The 18,007-nt window shown below is 42.3% G+C and overlaps 1 protein-coding gene across 2 annotated transcripts; it reads left to right on the top strand.

The window, feature by feature from the left end:
* Positions 1–720: 720 nt before the first annotated feature.
* On the top strand, positions 721–17,776 carry LOC147823923 (endogenous retrovirus group K member 9 Env polyprotein-like). Of its 2 annotated transcripts, none has more exons than XM_087191840.1 (3): positions 721–852; positions 10,332–10,438; positions 15,649–17,776. In XM_087191840.1, the coding sequence occupies exon 3, from the start codon at positions 15,771–15,773 to the stop codon at positions 17,310–17,312; it is 1,542 nt and encodes a 513-aa protein (XP_087047966.1). In that variant the 5' UTR covers positions 721–852; positions 10,332–10,438; positions 15,649–15,770; the 3' UTR covers positions 17,313–17,776. The 2 variants fall into 2 exon arrangements, with proteins under 2 accessions (XP_087047966.1, XP_087047967.1); XM_087191841.1 differs by having other exon boundaries at positions 15,626–17,776.
* The last annotated feature ends 231 nt before the right edge of the window (positions 17,777–18,007 follow it).

The following is an 18,007-nucleotide window of genomic DNA, read 5'->3' as shown; positions in this document are numbered from 1 at the left end:
TCCCTAGCAAATGTGAGGTCCTGGGTTCCTTTCCCAGTGCCACCAAAAGAAAAACAAAATAGCCTTGGCAGGTAGGAGAATGTGCAGTTCTATCAAGTTCCTACATGATGCTGAAGCTACTGGTCCCAGTACCTCACTTTGAAATAATTGTTTTTCAATATTTGGAATTTAACCCAGGGCCTCTGCACCGAGCTACATCCCCAGCCTATGTGTATATGGAGAGAGAGAGAGAGAGAGAGAGAGAGAGAGAGAGAGAGAGAGAGAGAGAGAGAGAGAGAGACACCTTGTGTCCAAATGTATATATACATGTATATATATATAGTCTCTATACATGCATATATATATGTAGATGTATCGCGAGACAGGGTGTTATGCAGTCACTGAGTTGCCCCAGCTGAGCGGAAGTTGAGATCCTCCTGCCTCAGCTTCCCAAAGCACTGAGATTACAGGAGTGACCCACCGTTTCCACACTTGAAGAACGCTGGTGGGGAATGCCAAGAAGGGGGGGGGGCGGTCCAGGTCTTTCGTGGAAACGCTCCTCCATCATCCAGGAGTGGAAGACGAGTCCTTGAGGAGACAGAGGAAGCAGCGAGAAAGGCCGGAGCACCTGCTGCGGGCCGATGGAGGTGGCGCCCAGCAAAGATGCAGACTCCTGGACCACAACTCCCAGGGCTCCTCGCGCCGACTCGCGAGCGCCCCCCTGCGCCTGCGTGCGCCCTGACCGCTCTAGGCGGGGAGCCGTCCGTCGGTGGGAGCACGGGACCTTTTGCCCAGCGTCTCGGAGCTGAGAGCTGCGGTGGCTGCGGGCGGCTGCGACGTGGGCGGAAACGGAGGGGGAGCTGAGCCTGGCGGGTGAGTAGGAGCCGCACAGGGCGCCAGCTTCTCTGCGCCTCAGCAGTGTTGTCTTCTAAATCGGGCGTGCGAGCGCGCCGCGGGACGCCCCTCGGGGAAGAGGCCTTGTGGTCGCCCCCGCTGTGGCCCAGCTGCTCCTTAGCGGTGCGGGTCCTGTCCCCAGCAGGCGGGAGAGACATTATGGTGTTTGATGGTGTTTGTTGGGGAGGGGAGGCTTTGGGAGGTGATTAGTTTGGCAATTTCAGGAAAGGGACTAGTGCTTTTATAAAAGAGAGTCCAAGAGCTCCCTTGCCGTGTGAGGACATGGAAACAGGTGCCATCTATAAACCACAAAGTGAGCCTTCACCAGACACCTGCCTTGATATTCAACTTCCTAAAACTATGAGAAATAAACTTTTATTTTACCAAGACTGTGTTTCATGGTGTGGGTACTGGGGATTAAATATAGGTCCTCTGCATTGAGGTACATCTCCAGCCCTGTTTTTTAAAATTTTGTTTGTTTGTTTTGAGTCAGGATTTTACTAAGTTGCTAAACTGCCCATGTTGGGCTCCAAATTTTAATCCTCCTGTTCAGCCTCCCAGAGTGCTGCGATTACAGGTGCGTGCCACAACACTCACCCTCAGTCCATCATACATATTTTCATTACAGCATACAGAAAGATGGCCAGACAGAGAGCAAGCATGAAGTAGAGATATTCCACCGGGTACCCTGTGTGGACTGAGCACTGTCCACACTGCTCTGGATAGATGAATGAAGTGAACTGAGAGGGCAAGGTCACACACATGGATATGGAAACCATCCATGAACATGGACTTCAATGTTCAGAAAGTAGTCTGGAAGAAGAGGCAGAGAGAGATACAGGCCAAAGATTAAACTTTAGAGAAGCAGAACTTTTGACATGAGCACAAATGGGCACAGTCTAGCCATTTCCAAAGGCTCAGGTATTTCGGGGACAAGTACACAGCAAACTCAAGTATTTTAGCAGCACTTGTGTTTCAATCAGGGCAGATGTGGGGAACTGGAACCACTAAAGAGCTTGATCTTTGAGGGAGATCTGCAAGTTATGGAGGTAATGTTGCAGGGGACTCTAGATCAGGACCTGGGAAGAGGACAGGTAGGTAGGGGAGAGAGAAGAACAAATGAGGAGCAGAAAACTCAATAAGGATCAAGAAATATGACATGAGGGGAGATCCGGTTGAGTTGTGCCATATTCTGGAAGTCAATTTGCAAAAGCAAGGATGAAAAATGAAGCTGTCATTGGATGTGGTGGCACATGCCAGGATTCTCAGCACTCTTGAGAGGCTGAGGCAGGAGAATCAAAAGTCTAAGTCCCATCTGGGCAACTTAATAAAACACTGTGTCAAAATAAAAATAAAAAGAGCTCACGCCACCTGCCTCTCAAGTGCAAGGTCCCAAGTTCAATCCCCGGTACCAAAAATAAATAAATAAATGAATTACATACATTAATAAATAAATAAATAAAATTTTTTAAAAAGAGCTCAAATGAAAATAAGATGTAGCTCAATGTGAAGGCCCTGGGTTCAATCCTCAGTACTAAAAAAGAAAAACAGAAAAAAAGGAAATGAGGGAAAAAAAGAGGGATGGAGGAAAGGAGGGATGGAGGAAAGGAGGGAAGAAGAGACGAGAGAGAGAGAGAGAGAATGATAAAGTTTTTTAAAAAATCTATCCTAAACCCAACCAACTCTCATCACCTCCCCAGGACCACTTGGTTCAAGCTCCAACTTCCTCTCTCACCAGGATCTTCCCAGCGGCCTCCTCACCAGGCCCCCTTGATTCTGCCCTCATAGTCTCCATAGTTAACCCCTCTCTTGGAAGAGAGGTGTTGGTTGCCAGTGGCACCAACAGAAGATTACAGGGTTATATTTTCAGCCCCAATTCTGAGTCTGGGGATGAAGGAAGGAACAGAGATTAATCTAATCATCAATGGCCAATAAAGCCACCATCAAAGCCTTAAGTGATGGAGAGCCTCCAGGTTGGTGAGCAAGGAGGTTCTGGAATGGCCCGCCTACAGAGGCATGAGAGTGCCACGGATCTTTCTAGAACCCTTGCCTAGGCATTATTTCCCCTTTGGCTGATCTTGAGTTGTACTCTTTAATGTGAACTGGTAAATGTAGGTAAAGTGTCTTACTTCCTGTCTACCCTTCTAGGAAATTATTCAACACTAAGAGCCATGGGAACCTCAATTTATAGCTGGTTGGTCAGAAGCATGAGTGATGATATGGACCTGTGACTGGTATCTGAAGTGGGGGAAGTTTGAGGAGGTTGAACCATGGAGGTTCAGCCTGTGAGGACTGCACTAACTCCAAGTAGTTGGTGTCATTCTTGAATTGTAAGACACCCAGTTGGTATTCAGAGCATTAGAAAATTGCTTCACATGAGGCAAAAAATCCACATAGTTGGTGTCAGAAGTGTGAATGTGTAAGACTAGAACTCTATTCTTATTCTTATTCTTCTTATTCAAAAAGCATTTAGCAAAATTCAATATCTTTTCATGATTAAAAAAAAACTCAACAAACTAGGAATAGAGAGAACTTCAATCTGAAGGGCATCTTAAAAACCCACAGCTAGAATCATAAAAGACTGAATGTTTCCCCCTTAAGAATGAGAAGAAGATAGGGCAACTATATAAGAAAATAAACAAAAAGCATCTAGATTTGAAAAGAAGTAAAATTATCTCCATTCATAGGTGGCATGAGCTTTTTTTATAGAAAATTCTTTGGGGGGGGCAAGGATTTAGCTCAGTGGTTTCGCTGCCTGCTTCACAAGTGCAAGGTCCTAAGTTTGATCCCTGGTACCAAAAAAAAAAAAAAAAAAAAAGGAAAGAAAATTCTTTTTTTTTAATCCATATTGTATGATTCCACTTAGAGATCATGGCCAAAATAGGAAAATCTATTTCAAAAAAGTTGAATTAGTGGGCTTTTTAAGAGTTGCAAATAGAGACAAGGAGAATAAGAGAGAAAGTTAATAGGTATAACATTGCTTTTTGGAGAAAACTGCCTTAGTGAAATCTCAGCAAACACACCTGGAAAGTGAGGAGGGGAGGGTGCCAGGAAGGAGGTTTCCAATCAGAAGTACCTGGACTAGGAGTACAGGTGAGTTTATGAGCTTGGCTGGCCCAGGATGCTCCAAGTTGACTTCAGTTTCCTGTAGAAAATTGCAACACCCTGGTTCTGCACCAGCTCCAGAGTGGGGAGGGCAGCTGCTTCTGACAGCCCCACCAGGCAAAAATCTCCTTAGTCACACCTGACACAGCACACAGGATGTGAGCGTGGGCCCAGACTCCTTGCTGCATATTACAAATTGTGGCATGTTGTGTTAAAATACGGATTCAGTTCAAAATACTTTTTAATTTGCCTTATAATTTCCTCTTTCAACTTGCCTTATTTTAAAGGGTATTTTCTAATTTCCAAATATTTAAAAAATTTTCAAGATACTGCTCTGGTTTGCATTGATACTTGATTCTGCTGTGGTTTGATCATCTCTTTTGTTAATCCAGACACATTTCCAGTGAGACTCAACAATATAGCATTTAAAAATAATGCAACCTTGCTCCCAATGCAAGTGGTAGGAGCAGGAGGACTCCATGAAGTTCTGCTGAAGGGGAGAGACTTTGCATCTTCCATACTTTGTGCTTTACCACTCAGCAGATGGTCTTTCCAGCTGAATGTTCCATGTTCACTTGAAGAAAAATGTGTATTCTGTCATTGCTAGGTGAAGCCTTCCCTAAATATCAGTTAGGTCCATTTTTGTGGCTTTTTCTACTTGTATTTTCATATCTGTGTTGTTTTCACAAACTTTGATGCTCTTTATTAGAGGTACAAAACGTATAACTATTTTATATCTTAGATGAATTTACCACACCTGCGATTATAAAATATTCTTGGTTAAAAATCAATGAAGGTAATATTCCTAATTTTGAAGTTTAATTTGTCAGATTTTAATGTGGCCACTGCATGTTATATCTTTTGCCGTTCTGTTGCTTTTAACACATCTGTGTTTCACATTCAAATTAGGATTCTCTTTTACAGATAGCTTATAGTTGGCACTTGCTTTTTTTTTTTTGGTACCAGGGATTGAACTGGGGTCCTTGCACTTGTGAGGCAGGTGGTGGAACCACTGAGCTAGATCCCCAGCCCCATGGCTCTTACTTCTTTAGTCTAACAATTTCTGTCTTTTAATTTGGTGTTTATTTGTATTTAATGTAATTTTTTGATATGGTTGGGTTTAAATTTAGCATCTTACTGTTTCTTTTCTACTTGTCACATCCAATTTTTTACTGCATTCTTTTGACTCTTAAGTAATTCATAGTTTTCCACTTAATCTCCATGTCTGACTCTTTAGCTATACTTTGCCTTGCTTTTCTTACTCTAAGGTTTATCATAGGCTTTTTTTTTTTTTTGGTTTTTTGAGACAGGATCTCACTATGTAATTCAGGCTGGCCTTGAACTCACTATGTAGCCCAGGCTGGTCTTGACTTACAGAGATCCTTCTGCCTCAGCCTCCCAAGTGCTGGGATTACAGGTGCACACCACTATGCTTGGTGCTATCATAGGCATTTTTGACTTACCATAGTCATCTGTCTTCAAATACTATGCCACTTTACCTATGATGTAAGAACCTCATAGTAATATATATTTATTTACTGCCCCCACCATCATCATAGGTGACACTGGTGTCAGTTTATTTCTACATATGCTACAAATCTCAAGCATATTGTCATTATTTTTACTGTAAGTAGTTTTTTTTTCTGACTTTTTTTTTTTTTGTACCGGGGATCAAACTCAGGACCTTGTGCTTGCAAGGCAGGCATGGTGCCACTGAGCTAAATCCCTGGCCTAAGTAGTTTTCTTTTAAAGAGGGAAAATATTCTCATATTTACCAACATATTTACTAGCTCTGGTGTTTTTTTTTTTACTATTTCTGGTGTTATTTACTATTTCTGGTGTTATTTTTTCCTCTGCCTCTAAAACTTCCTTTATCATTTCTTTATGTGTCCCTCTGTTAGTGGACTTCTCTTTGCTCCTACTTGAGCTAAGAGAAGAATAAAGATCTTTGTTTTACCTTCGTGTTTGTTCTCTGTGATTACAATGCTGAAAAATAACTTAGGGAAATTGTACCCATTAATTAATCAAATATATATTCTGCCTCTGCTCTCCTTTCAGAAAACTTTACTTTATCCCAATACGTCACCAAAGCCCTGTTCCTTTTCTTTTCTGTCCTCTCTGTGTGTGTGTGTGTGTGTGTGTGTGTATACATGTGTGTTTCATTTGGATAGTCTCTGTTCTCAAGTCTTTATCTTCTATCTTTTCACTCTAGTATTGAATGTTATTTATTCAGTTTAGTGAGATTTTCATTTCAGAAATTATATTTTTCATCTCTAGAAGTTCTGTCTAGATCTTTTTTTAAATCTTCCATTTGTCTGTTCATTATAGTCATGTTTTCTTTTCCATCCTTGAACTGAATGAACATATTTACAATAGTTTAATGTTGTTTTCCACTATTTTTATCATCTCTGTCATGCTCTTACCTAATTTATCTCTGGGTAATGGGTTATATGTTGTTGCTTCTTTTCATGACTTGTCATTTTTAGGAGGTACAAGTCATGGTTAATGTTATGTCATGCACTGGGTTTTGTTGTAATTCCTTTTTTTTTTTTTTTGGTGCCGAGGATCGAACTCGGGTCCTTGCGCTTGCCCAGCAGGCGGCGAAACCACTGAGCTAAATCCCAGGCCCCTGTTGTAATTCTTTAAAGAATGTTGAACTTCATTATGGAAGGATTTTATTTGAAAATCTATTTGACACTTTCAGGTTAAGTTTTATGTTATGTTAAGACAAGTCCATAGTTCCTGTAAGGCTAGTTTAGGCTCCTAAGGCATGTCTCTTGGGATTTTCTACTAATTACCCCATGTTTCAATAAGACTTCTCTTCCCTGGCTAATGGAAACTCATGGATACTCCAGCTTGTATGAGCTCTGGGATTTTTCAGTTTATTTATATCCAGGACTTGATCTTTTCCTAGAAGTTGCTCTTCATACAGCCTCAAGTAATTCAACTATGCATGGGTATGCTCATATTCACACAGACTCTGGGATGCCTCTTTATGGATTTTTGGACCTCTCTATTTCTAAGCTCTTTCCTCTCTACTGTTCTTCCCCACAAATATTAACGACTATGTCCACTTCAAATTCTTATCTCTCACTTCAATTCAGTAATATGGCTGGGCCTTATTTGTGTCCACTTTTTCTGTGCCATGGTCTAAAAATTGCTTCCAGGTAGAAAGGCAGGTGGACTATACAGTTCCTTTTGTTCTCATTTGCAACATCACAATTATATGCTTCCCATTGTCCAAAGGTAGAAAACTATTGTCTCATATATTTTGTCCAGTTTTGTAGTTGCTGTGGGTGAGACAGTCCTGGACACTGTTACTTCCTCATGATCAGAAGTGGAACTACCAGGGACTGAGAATATAGCTCAATGGTACAACACTTGCCTGGCATGGGCATCACCCTGGATTCCATCCCCAGCCTTGGGAATGGGAAGGGGAGAAGTTCTGAAATATAATTTCTTATATCATGAGTGTATATGCAGTATTTAAAGTCATCATACTGCATGAGATCACCACAAGAGTCAGTACATGTAGAAACTAGAAATGGTCCATGCACAGGGCTCTGCAGGGATTCTTGTGTTTTGAACACATGTACATGAATAAGGTTCAACACGGAAGGACATCAGAAGAAAAGACCAGTGAAGTAAGAGGAAAATCAGGAGAATATGGTGTCTCTGAAGATAAGAGAAAGAAGTCTTCAAAAAGGAGAGTGTGGTCACCTCTACTCAATGGGTATGATAAAAGGGAGATGAGGATTGGGAAGTGATTTCTAAATTCAGCAATATAGAGGTTATTGGTAATCTTTACAAAATCATTTTTGATGGAAGGGAAAGTTGAAACCAAGCATGGACATTTTTCAAGATAGGCTTATGAGAGAAATAATAGCATGCTAATAGGCACAAAGGCCTCACAGAGGAGGGTGAGGCATTCATGTTAGAGAGCTAGGGATTGTCACTCAGTGCTCTTGAGTAGGAAGAGGGGTGAAGTCCAGCCGAGCAGTGATGGTGCTGGCCCTGGCTCACAGTGGGGAGAGTCCATCCAGTTCCAGGAGAGACAGTCACGTCCACAGAGACAGAGGCAAAGAAATGTGTCGATAAGGTGCTGAGCATGCAGACTTTCTCTCCCAACTGTTCCTATTTTATCAGTGAAATAGGAGACAAAGCCATCAGCTGAAAGAGTAGATGAGGGGTGGTATGCTGGGCATTAGAATAAAAAGAAGGGGAAATAATAGAACCCTTTGAAAGATTAAGGACAGTGAACTGTCCCATTATATTTTGCCTGGAACACTGAATACCCACTTGGGAAGAATGGTCATAAATTTAAAGGGAGACCAATCGACATAGTCATGGAGTTGTCTTCTCAGACAGTTTTAATTTGCGTGTGTGCACAATGGGCAGAGGGTTTAATTATATCCAGGTTATGCTTTGGCTAAACAGTGATAATAACAATAATACAATGAGGAAGGGCAACTAAATTACTAAGATGATTGATTATGCATGGATTTTCTTAGGCAGCAAATGAAGGAAGCAAGAACGTAATAAGACAGGGACACACAAAAAAATGGTAGGGGATGCATTATGATCCACACCTATAATCCCAGCACTCTAGGATGCTGAGGCAAGAAGATTGCTACAGAAAAATAAGGAAAAAAAAAAGAGGAGATGGGAGGATTGATAGATGTGGTCTCATGGGATCAAGGTACTGTTAGCACCCAGGCTTCACTGTGTGGTTAATAACCTCAGTGCTGCCTTCATTCACATTTTAGACTCTATTTCCAGTCTGAAAAGGAAGACATGTAAATGGGTATTCAAAGAAATATCACTATTTCATTAGTGGTAAGCACATAAATAAAGCAAGGAAATGACAGTCATGGGGAGATGAGGGAATATTAAATCTTGTTGGTCATGGAAGGCAACTGAGCAATAGGCACACGGTCTGCTGCCAAGTCACTCCCATTCTCTGGCAAGTCCTGCTCCTATCCTGCCTCTCGTCTCACTCTCGCCAGACAACTTCCTCCTTCTTCACTGAGAACCATCACCTAGCAATGAGCTCATTTGTTTATCCATATCTCTACCCCAAAATGCTTTCTTTGCCCAGTCTGCCCACATCCTTTCTAGTCTCTGTGAATGGGAGATCTCTCTCCTTATAAGGGACAACCTCTCCTTACACTATGCCCAGCTGGCTCTTTCCCTCTTGCCCTCACATAGTCACAGATCTACCCATGTGGCGAGGACTATTTCCTGCAAGGAACCTGAACTGGGAATCTTCTACCTTCTAAAATACTCACCGCCTGTGAACCTCTCCTCCTTTCCCACGACTGAGCTGCTTCTCTTGCTTTTTTCAGTTACTGGTCTATATATCTAAGTGAGTTTTCTATTTTCCCTTTTCTTTACCTTATTTGTTTGTTTGTTTGTTCGTTCATTTGTTTTTTCAGTGCTGAGAATAGAACCTGGGACTTCTTGTATGTCAGGCAAGTGTGTGACCACTGAGCTACACCTGCAGCCCCTATGTCCAACTTTCTACTTCCACATCCTGTTCAAATTTTCCCTATTATCCTATTGTGAATTTGTTTTTTTCCAGTTCTAGCCCTGCTGCTACCATACTACACCAAGCCCTTACCTTCCAAGCCCTAAAATCTTTAGTAACCTTCTTGGTGTCTCCTGGCCCCAGACTCAGCTCCCTCTAATCCATCCTATATGGATTAGTCTTTCTAAGCTACTACCTAGGTCTTGTCTTACTCATGGTGGCAAGGAGCCTGGAATTTGGCCATAGACAAATCCCTCCCACGATGAGTTCATTCTATCTTTGTAGTCTTCTACATCATACCCATTACAGATCTTTTTGTTTTGTCTGACTTGCCTTCATGCTACCCTTAGACATTCCATTGATTGATTCATTCATTCATTTTGTGGTACTGAGGATTGATTCCAGGGTCTTCACACTGAACTACATCCCTAGATTTTATTTGTTTGTTTGTTTATCTATCTACTGTGGAGAGAGAAAGGTTGAAATAACCTTGAGAGACCTCTGAATCTCTTGAGAACATAATGAATCCTGGATATGCAGCTGGCACAAAAACAAGGATGGTTACTTGTAACGAGAGTGGTTAAATAGAAAGAGTTCAAATGTCTGCAGTGCAAGGGAACGTTATTCCCGGAGTTGTAAAGATACATTTGACCTTTTCCCTGGAAAATAATTAGTCACTGAATTATGTACAGAGGAGGGGTTGGGGGTTGTGGAAAAGGTATATAAAGGGCAATAAAGTGGGAAGAGGGGTCTCTCCTCCACCTCTCTCTCCTTTTTCTTTTCCTCAGAGGTTGTGTTTTTCTTTCATCCTCTCCCCTCCTCTCAGGTACTGTTCGACTAGTGACAGCTGGCACCATCACAAGTGGCCCCCGAACAGGGACCTGAGCACGGAGGACAAGGTGAAGGACACCGCCGGATTGTGAGCTCGGATAAGTAAGTAGGGGGCGGTGATATAAGATATAAGGACTACTAGTAGTCGGGTGCTATAAGATATGGGAACTACTAGTAGTCGGATGCTGTTTGCTCAGATATTAAAAAGGATGCTTCGGTCCCGTGGAGCTAAGGTAGGGCAACAGCAGTTATGTCATTTTTTAGAATTTGTGGAGAGAGTCTGCCCATGGTTTCCCGAGGAGGGATCAATTAATTTGGAACTTTGGCTAAAAGTCGGAAAACAATTACAACATTATTATGATCAGGAAGGGCCTTCCAAATTCCCTGTTGATGTGTTTAGCCTTTGGGGTCTTATCAAGGAGAGCTTAGATCCTCGTCAAGGGACTTTAGTGGGTAACTCACAAACAGACGCAGTTGTCTCTAGTCCGGAGGGCATTCCAAATATAGATAAAGAAATTGAGTGCCCTTCTTCAGCCCCCCCTCTTGTGGAAGGTTTAGATGAACCCCTCGACCCCTCTGGTGCTGCAGATTTAGAGGAGGAGGCAACTAAATATAACTATGAGGAATGGCCTCCCTTCTCTCTAATAGCTCTTACTGAAAAAATGAAAATAAAAGATAAAAAAGATAAATCTGAAAATATCCTTCCCTCAAATCCCTTAGATATGTTATGGTTTAATTGGAAATGGAAACAAAAGGAACAAGCACTGTTGAAAAAACGGTCACTTCAACCCGGCGTCCTGGCAGGGCTTGACCCTTTCCCTGAGGTTGTCCACCCCGATCCTCAGCCAGATTCCCCTCCTGTCCCACAACTCTCATCCCCAGCCCCCCACCCTCTCTCGGCTTTACAGGCTACCTTACAGGCAGCCGCCGAGAGAGGGGGAGATTTGGCTGGTTTTCAAATGGTCTGTCCTGTTTTTGAGGAGCCGGATCAACAAGGACAAATGGTCCATGTTCATAGACCTCTTCCTTTTAAACAATTTAAGGAATTAAAGGTTGCTTGTGCTCAGTACAGCCCTACGGCCCCTTTTACCCAGGCTATGCTTGAGTCTTTAAGCTCGGATGCTCTTCCTCCTGGGGATTGGAAACAAATAGCTAAAGCCTGCCTCTCAGGTGGAGATTATTTATTGTGGAAGACAGAGTTCGCGGAACAGTGCCAAAAAACGGCTGAACTCAACCGTGCCACTGGAAACAACATTACTTATGATATGTTAGCGGGGGAAGGACAGTATGCTGATATAGCGAATCAATTGTTGTTTCCTGGGGGTGCATATGCCCAAATTAATACAGCGGTAAAACGAGCTTGGCAAAAGCTGCCTATGGCAGGACAAGCTTCTGAGGACCTCTCTAAGATCAGGCAAGGTCCCGATGAGCCTTTTCAAGAATTTGTTGCCCGTCTTTTGCAGACTGCTTCACGTCTGTTAGGAGACGCTGATGCCAGACTGCTGCTGGTCAAACAGCTTGCCTGTGAAAATGCTAACTCTCCCTGCCAGGCTGCTATTCATCCTTTCAGAAAAAAAAGGGACCTAGGTGATTATATAAGGTTATGCACGGACATTGGACCTGCCTATACTCAAGGGCTGGCCGTGACTGCAGCTTTACAAGGAAAAACTATAAAAGAGGTTCTTTTTCAACAAGTACATAGAGGGTCCCAGATGCGAGTTGCTGGGCCCCCAGGAAGCTGTTATGGGTGTGGAAGAGTTGGACATAGAATTAAACAGTGCCCAGAGAAAAAGTTCCCAATAAAAACTGTTTCGTCCTCCCCAAGGGAGCCAGGTTTATGCCTGAACTGTAAAAGAGGAAATCATTGGGCAAAGGAATGCCAGTCAAAAAGGGATTATTTAGGCAATGCACTGGAGCAGGGAAACTCCAGGAGGGGCTGGCCTCAGGCCCCGATACAATATTATGGGGCACTCCAACCCTTCATTCCTCAGCAAAACAATCCATTCAAGACCTCTTTAGAGCCACCCCAGGCAGAGCAGGACTGGACCTCAGTTCCACCGCCTTCACAGTACTAACTCCTGAGATGGGGGTCCAAGCCCTCCCCACGGGAGTCTATGGGCCCCTACCTGAAGGCACCCTAGGTTTACTCCTGGGTCAAAGTAGCGTGACCCTTAAGGGAATTTTTGTTACCCCTGGAGTCATAGATCAAGATTATGAGGGAGAAATTAAAATTATGGTTCATTCCCCTACAACTTTATCTACTATACCCGTCGGACAACGCATAGCTCAGCTACTTTTGATACCTTTAGTAAAAAAGGAAGGAAAAGTTAAAAACGCTTATAGAGGCGAAAAAGGATTCGGTTCTTCAGATGCCTATTGGGTACAGCCTATAGGAGCACATCGACCTGAGATTCATTTAAAAATCAATGGAAAACTCTTTTCAGGTCTCCTTGATACTGGTGCTGATGTTTCAGTATTAACTGCTGAACAATGGCCCGCAAAATGGCCCAAGAAGGTTACTATGACACACTTACAAGGGATTGGACAAAGTAAAAGTACTGAACAGAGCAGTGATTTTTTACAGTGGCAGGATCATGAGGGCCATCAGGGACATTTCCATTCATTCATTGTCCCCGGACTGCCTATTAATTTGTGGGGAAGGGATGTAATGAAAGATATGGGAGTTTATTTACATTCATCTAACCCGCAAGTCATGCAACAATTATTTGATCAAGGCCTACTTCCTTATCAAGGACTCGGAGTGCGTAATCAGGGTCCCTCTTCCCCTTTGCAGACTAAACAAAAATTAGATAGAACAGGAATAGGGTATTTTTAATGGGGGCTATTGACCTCCCTGTGCCCCACGCAGATCCCATCACATGGAAAACTAGTGACCCTGTGTGGGTGGATCAATGGCCTTTAACCCAAGAAAAAATTCTCGCTGCAGAACAGTTAGTACAGGAACAGCTCCGCGCTGGGCATATTGAATCTTCTAATTCTCCATGGATTTCCCCTATCTTTGTAATTAAGAAAAAAATCAGGAAAGTGGCGACTTTTACAGGATTTAAGAGCAGTTAATAAAACCATGGAAATTATGGGGGCCCTACAGCCTGGACTTCCAATACCATCCGCTATTCCAGTGCAAACTTTCAAAATAATTGTGGATTTAAAAGATTGTTTCTATACAATTCCTCTTGCCCCTCAAGACTGTAGACGTTTTGCCTTTGGTGTACCCTCTGTTAATTTTAAAGGACCCGTACAACGTTTTCAGTGGAAGGTTTTGCCACAAGGTATGGCTAATAGCCCCACCTTGTGTCAAAAGTTTGTAGCTCAAGTGATCCAAGTAGTCAGGACAGATTACCCATCATTATATTTAGTTCATTATATGGATGACATTCTTTTAGCCTCTAGTAATGAAGCCCTTTTATTAAGTGCGTTTGCTGATTTACGCCAGGCATTAGTAAACAATGGATTAGTTGTGGCCCCTGAAAAAATTCAAACTCGACCTCCTTTCTCCTATCTTGGCCACGTTCTGTACCCTAAGGTCATTTATCCTCAAAAGTTTCAATTAAGAAAAGATGCCTTACGCACTTTAAATGATTATCAAAAATTGTTAGGGGATATAAATTGGCTGCGCTCATATTTAAAATTGTCCATGGGAGATTTAAAACCCCTTTTTGATGTTCTAAAAGGGGATCCTGACCCCTCTTCGCCTCGACAGCTTTCTAAACAAGTCAGAAAAGCGCTTCATAAAGTTGAGTTAGCTATTCAAGACCGGACTGTCCACTACTTTGATTATAGCTGCCCCTGGGCTGCTTATGTTCTGGCCACGCAACATATGCCTACTGCTGTTCTTTGGCAGGATGGCCCATTACTTTGGCTACATTTGCCTGTTTCCCCTGCTAAAGTTTTATTTCCTTACTATGAATCAGTAGCCCAGCTTGTACAACTCATACATGAAGAATCACGTAAATATTTTGGCATTGAGCCTTCTTTAATACAGGTCCCTTTTACACAACAACAAATTAATTGGCTTTTTCATAATGTTGATTCTTGGGCTCTCGCTTTTGCTCACTTTAAAGGTTCTATTAGTAATCATCTCCCTCCAGATAAATTACTTCAATTCATTCGTTTGTTTTCCCAAAAGTTTTTCGTCAATCTCCCATCCCTCAAGCCAAGTCAATTTTCACTGATGGCTCATCCAACGGATGTGCCGTGTATGTTGTGGGAGACGATGTTCATACTTTTTCCTTCACTCCCTCTTCTGCACAAGTGATAGAACTTAGAGCCGTTGCTATAGTTTTTGATCTTTTTCATAATGAATCTTTTAATTTGTATACAGATAGCCAATATATTGCAAGGGCCATTCCCTTATTGGAAACGGTGTCTTTTATTGCCTCTGCCGCCACCCTATCCAATCTCTTTTTGCACAGATTCAACAATTTTTACGTTCTCGCACAGAGCCATGCTATATCGGTCATGTGCATGCTCATTCTAATCTCCCTGGTGCCATCTCGGCGGGAAATTGCCTTGCGGATCAGGCCACCAAAATTGTCGCCCCTTCACAACTACAATTGGCACAACAACAACATGCTATTCATCATCAAAATAGTCATAGCCTACGCTATCAATTCGGCCTTACGCGTGAGGCTGCTAGACAAATTGTTAAACATTGTACTCATTGTCCACTCCTTTCTACCATCCCCCATTATGGAGTTAACCCCTGAGGTCTTAAACCCAATCAATTGTGGCAGATGGACGCTACTCATATTTCTGAGTTTGGAAAACAGAAATATGTTCACGTCAGTGTTGATACTTTTTCAGGCTTCATCATGGCTACTGCTCTTCAAGGTGAAGCTACAAAACATGTTATCTCCCACTGTTTACGTTGTTTTTCCATAGTCAGTCTACCTCAAATTATTAAAACAGATAATGGCTCTGGATATACCAGTAAACAATTTTCTCAATTCTGCATGCATCTACAAATTTTACATAAAACTGGTATACCCTATAATCCCCAGGGACAGGAGATTGTTGAACGAGCTCATAGTACTCTTAAACATCAGCTTCAAAAAATAAAAAAGGGGGAATTATACCCTTTGTCTCCCCAGAATCTTCTAAATCATGCCCTTTTCATTTTAAATTTTCTTATCTTGGATGCACAGAAACTAACACCTGCTGATCGATTATGGCATCCAAATACAAAAACATCCTATGCACAAGTAAAATGGAAAGACTCCCTCACGGGCCAATGGAATGGTCCTGATCCTGTACTAATCTGGGGACGAGGGCATGTCTGTGTTTTTCCACAGAATGAAGACAGTGCACGATGGTTGCCAGAACAGCTCGTGCACCAGGTGGATGTCTCTTCAACAGAATCTCTTCCTCCTCATAATGATGGCCACAATGACCAGATGTGAGATGTTCTGGGCTTATGTCCCTGACCCTCCGCTTCTCCATCCTGTTACCTGGGAAGACCCACCAATTTGTGTATGTAAATAATACTCGTATTATAGGACCACCTGCAAATGATCACATAAAGGAAGATAAAAAATTTAATTATACATTTGCAGGGAAAGGTAGAGGAGTTCCTATATGTTTTTCTTTAAATGGAACTGTCTCCAGATGTTTAAATGTCACTTGGGACTCATGGACTCAAGGTTCCTTATATGGTAATAATGGACATAATATTCGTCTGCCCTGGCCTTCTTGTGGTGGTCCCTTGGTCCTGATTGACATGCTGCCCCAAGGATATCACCCCTGTATGAATAAGACTGAAATAAGTAATAGAATAATACCTTGGCACCAGTGTGTGGTACAGCGGCCTGCAATCTACAACTTTACTAACAGACCTGAAGTCCTACAAGATTGGAGTGCTCAACTGGATAATTGTCAGGGAGGTGCTGCTATGGAACAACAGTTAACTGTGGGACTCTGGCGATCACCTCCTGGTCCTTTCCAACCAATGTTGTGGAAGTTGATGGTTGCCATGGGTGGAATAAAAAGAATAGGTGTTGGGGTCAACCAAGAAGTGGATGCATTGGAAGGAAATATTACAGCTTGTGTGCCCCCACCATATTTGCTTTTATTAGGAAACTTTAAGATTGAGTATAAAAATGAAACTCGTCAGTTTGATGTAGTGTGTGATAATTGTATATTGTCAAATTGTGTGAAATTTGGGTATCAAAATGTTTTAATAATTCATCAGCCCTCTTTTGTAATGTTGCCAGTTAACCTTTCAGAACCATGGTATGCAGAAAAAGGACTTCAAATATTGGAAAGTCTAAATGGTCTGTTAAAAAGAGAAAAAAGGGTGGCTGGCATGATTGTAGCTGGAATTGTCACTTTTATAGCATTTCTGACTAGCTTATCTACCACTGCAGTTGCTTTATCTCAGTCTGTACAAACCGCAACTTTTGTAGATAATCTTTCAATGAATGTGTCTCAAGCCTTAGAGTTACAGGAAGATATTGATGTAAAAATGGAAGAAAAGTTAAATGCTCTTTTTGACACGGTAATATATTTGGGACGCTCCCTTGAAGCTCTCAAACATAGAAACCATTTACAGTGCCATGCAGAATATCGTTGGATTTGTGTCACTTCACTAGCTTATAATGTGACAGATTATAATTGGCAAATGATCCAGGACCATCTAAAAGGGGCATGGTCGCATGGCAATGAAACCTCCTACCTAGTAAAGCTCCATCAGCAAATATTGAGTATTCAACAAACAAAAAAAACAAGTCTGTCACCTGCACAGATGGCACAGTCCCTTTATGACTACTTGAAAACCTTGGTGCCTTCCTCACTTTTTGCTAAGCAAATAGTGATGGGCCTTGGGCTGTTGGCAGGTGGATTGTTACTTATGTTTCTTCTTTTCATTATATTTGGCCAGTGTGTTCGATCCATGTTCTCAATGATGGCTGTCCAATTGCATTATCAGAAATTGATCACCCCTAAGCAAGAGGCCGGTTAGTCAATGATGGGTTTGAGACCAGGAGAATCTCTTACCAACCTAAGGCAGGGAGGTTTCTCTTCCCAATGACGGGTAAGGTAGGATTCTGTCCTAGGATCTCACCTAAGACAGGCATGGTCATCTAATAAATAAAGAAGGGGGAGTTGTGGAGAGCGAAAGGTTGAAATAACCTTGAGAGACCTCTGAGTCTCTTTAGAACATAATGAATCCTGGATATGCAGCTGGCACAAAAACAAGGATGGCTACTTGTAACGAGAGTGGTTAAATAGAGTTCGAATGTCTGCAGTGCAAGGGAACGTTATTCCTGGAGTTGTAAAGATACATTTGACCTTTTCCCTGGAAAATAATTAGTCGCCAAATTATGTACAGAGGAGGGGTTGAGGGTTGTGGAAAAGGTATATAAAGGGCAATAAAGTGGGAAGAGGGGTCTCTCCTCCACCTCTCTCTCCTTTTTCTTTTCCTCAGAGGTTGTGTTTTTCTTTCATCCTCTCCCCTCCTCTCAGATACTGTTCGACTAGTGACGGCTGGCACCGTCAATCTACCTATTCATCTGTTTATTTAATTTTGAGACAAGGTCTCACTAATTTGTCCAGACTGGGCTTAAATTTGCAATCCTCCTACCTTACCCTCCCAGCACACTGGGAGTACCAGCATCCATCACTACGCCCAGGGCCCAGGCATTTCTTACATGCTGG

Source organism: Heterocephalus glaber, unplaced genomic scaffold (assembly GCF_053883595.1).
Source record: "Heterocephalus glaber isolate CG9 unplaced genomic scaffold, H.glaber_assembly_v1.0 deba00001564, whole genome shotgun sequence".
In the NCBI taxonomy this organism is placed as follows: Eukaryota; Metazoa; Chordata; class Mammalia; order Rodentia; family Bathyergidae; genus Heterocephalus; species Heterocephalus glaber.
The sequence above is the reverse complement of the archived record's forward strand: the minus strand, read 5'-3'. Positions and strand labels throughout refer to the sequence as shown.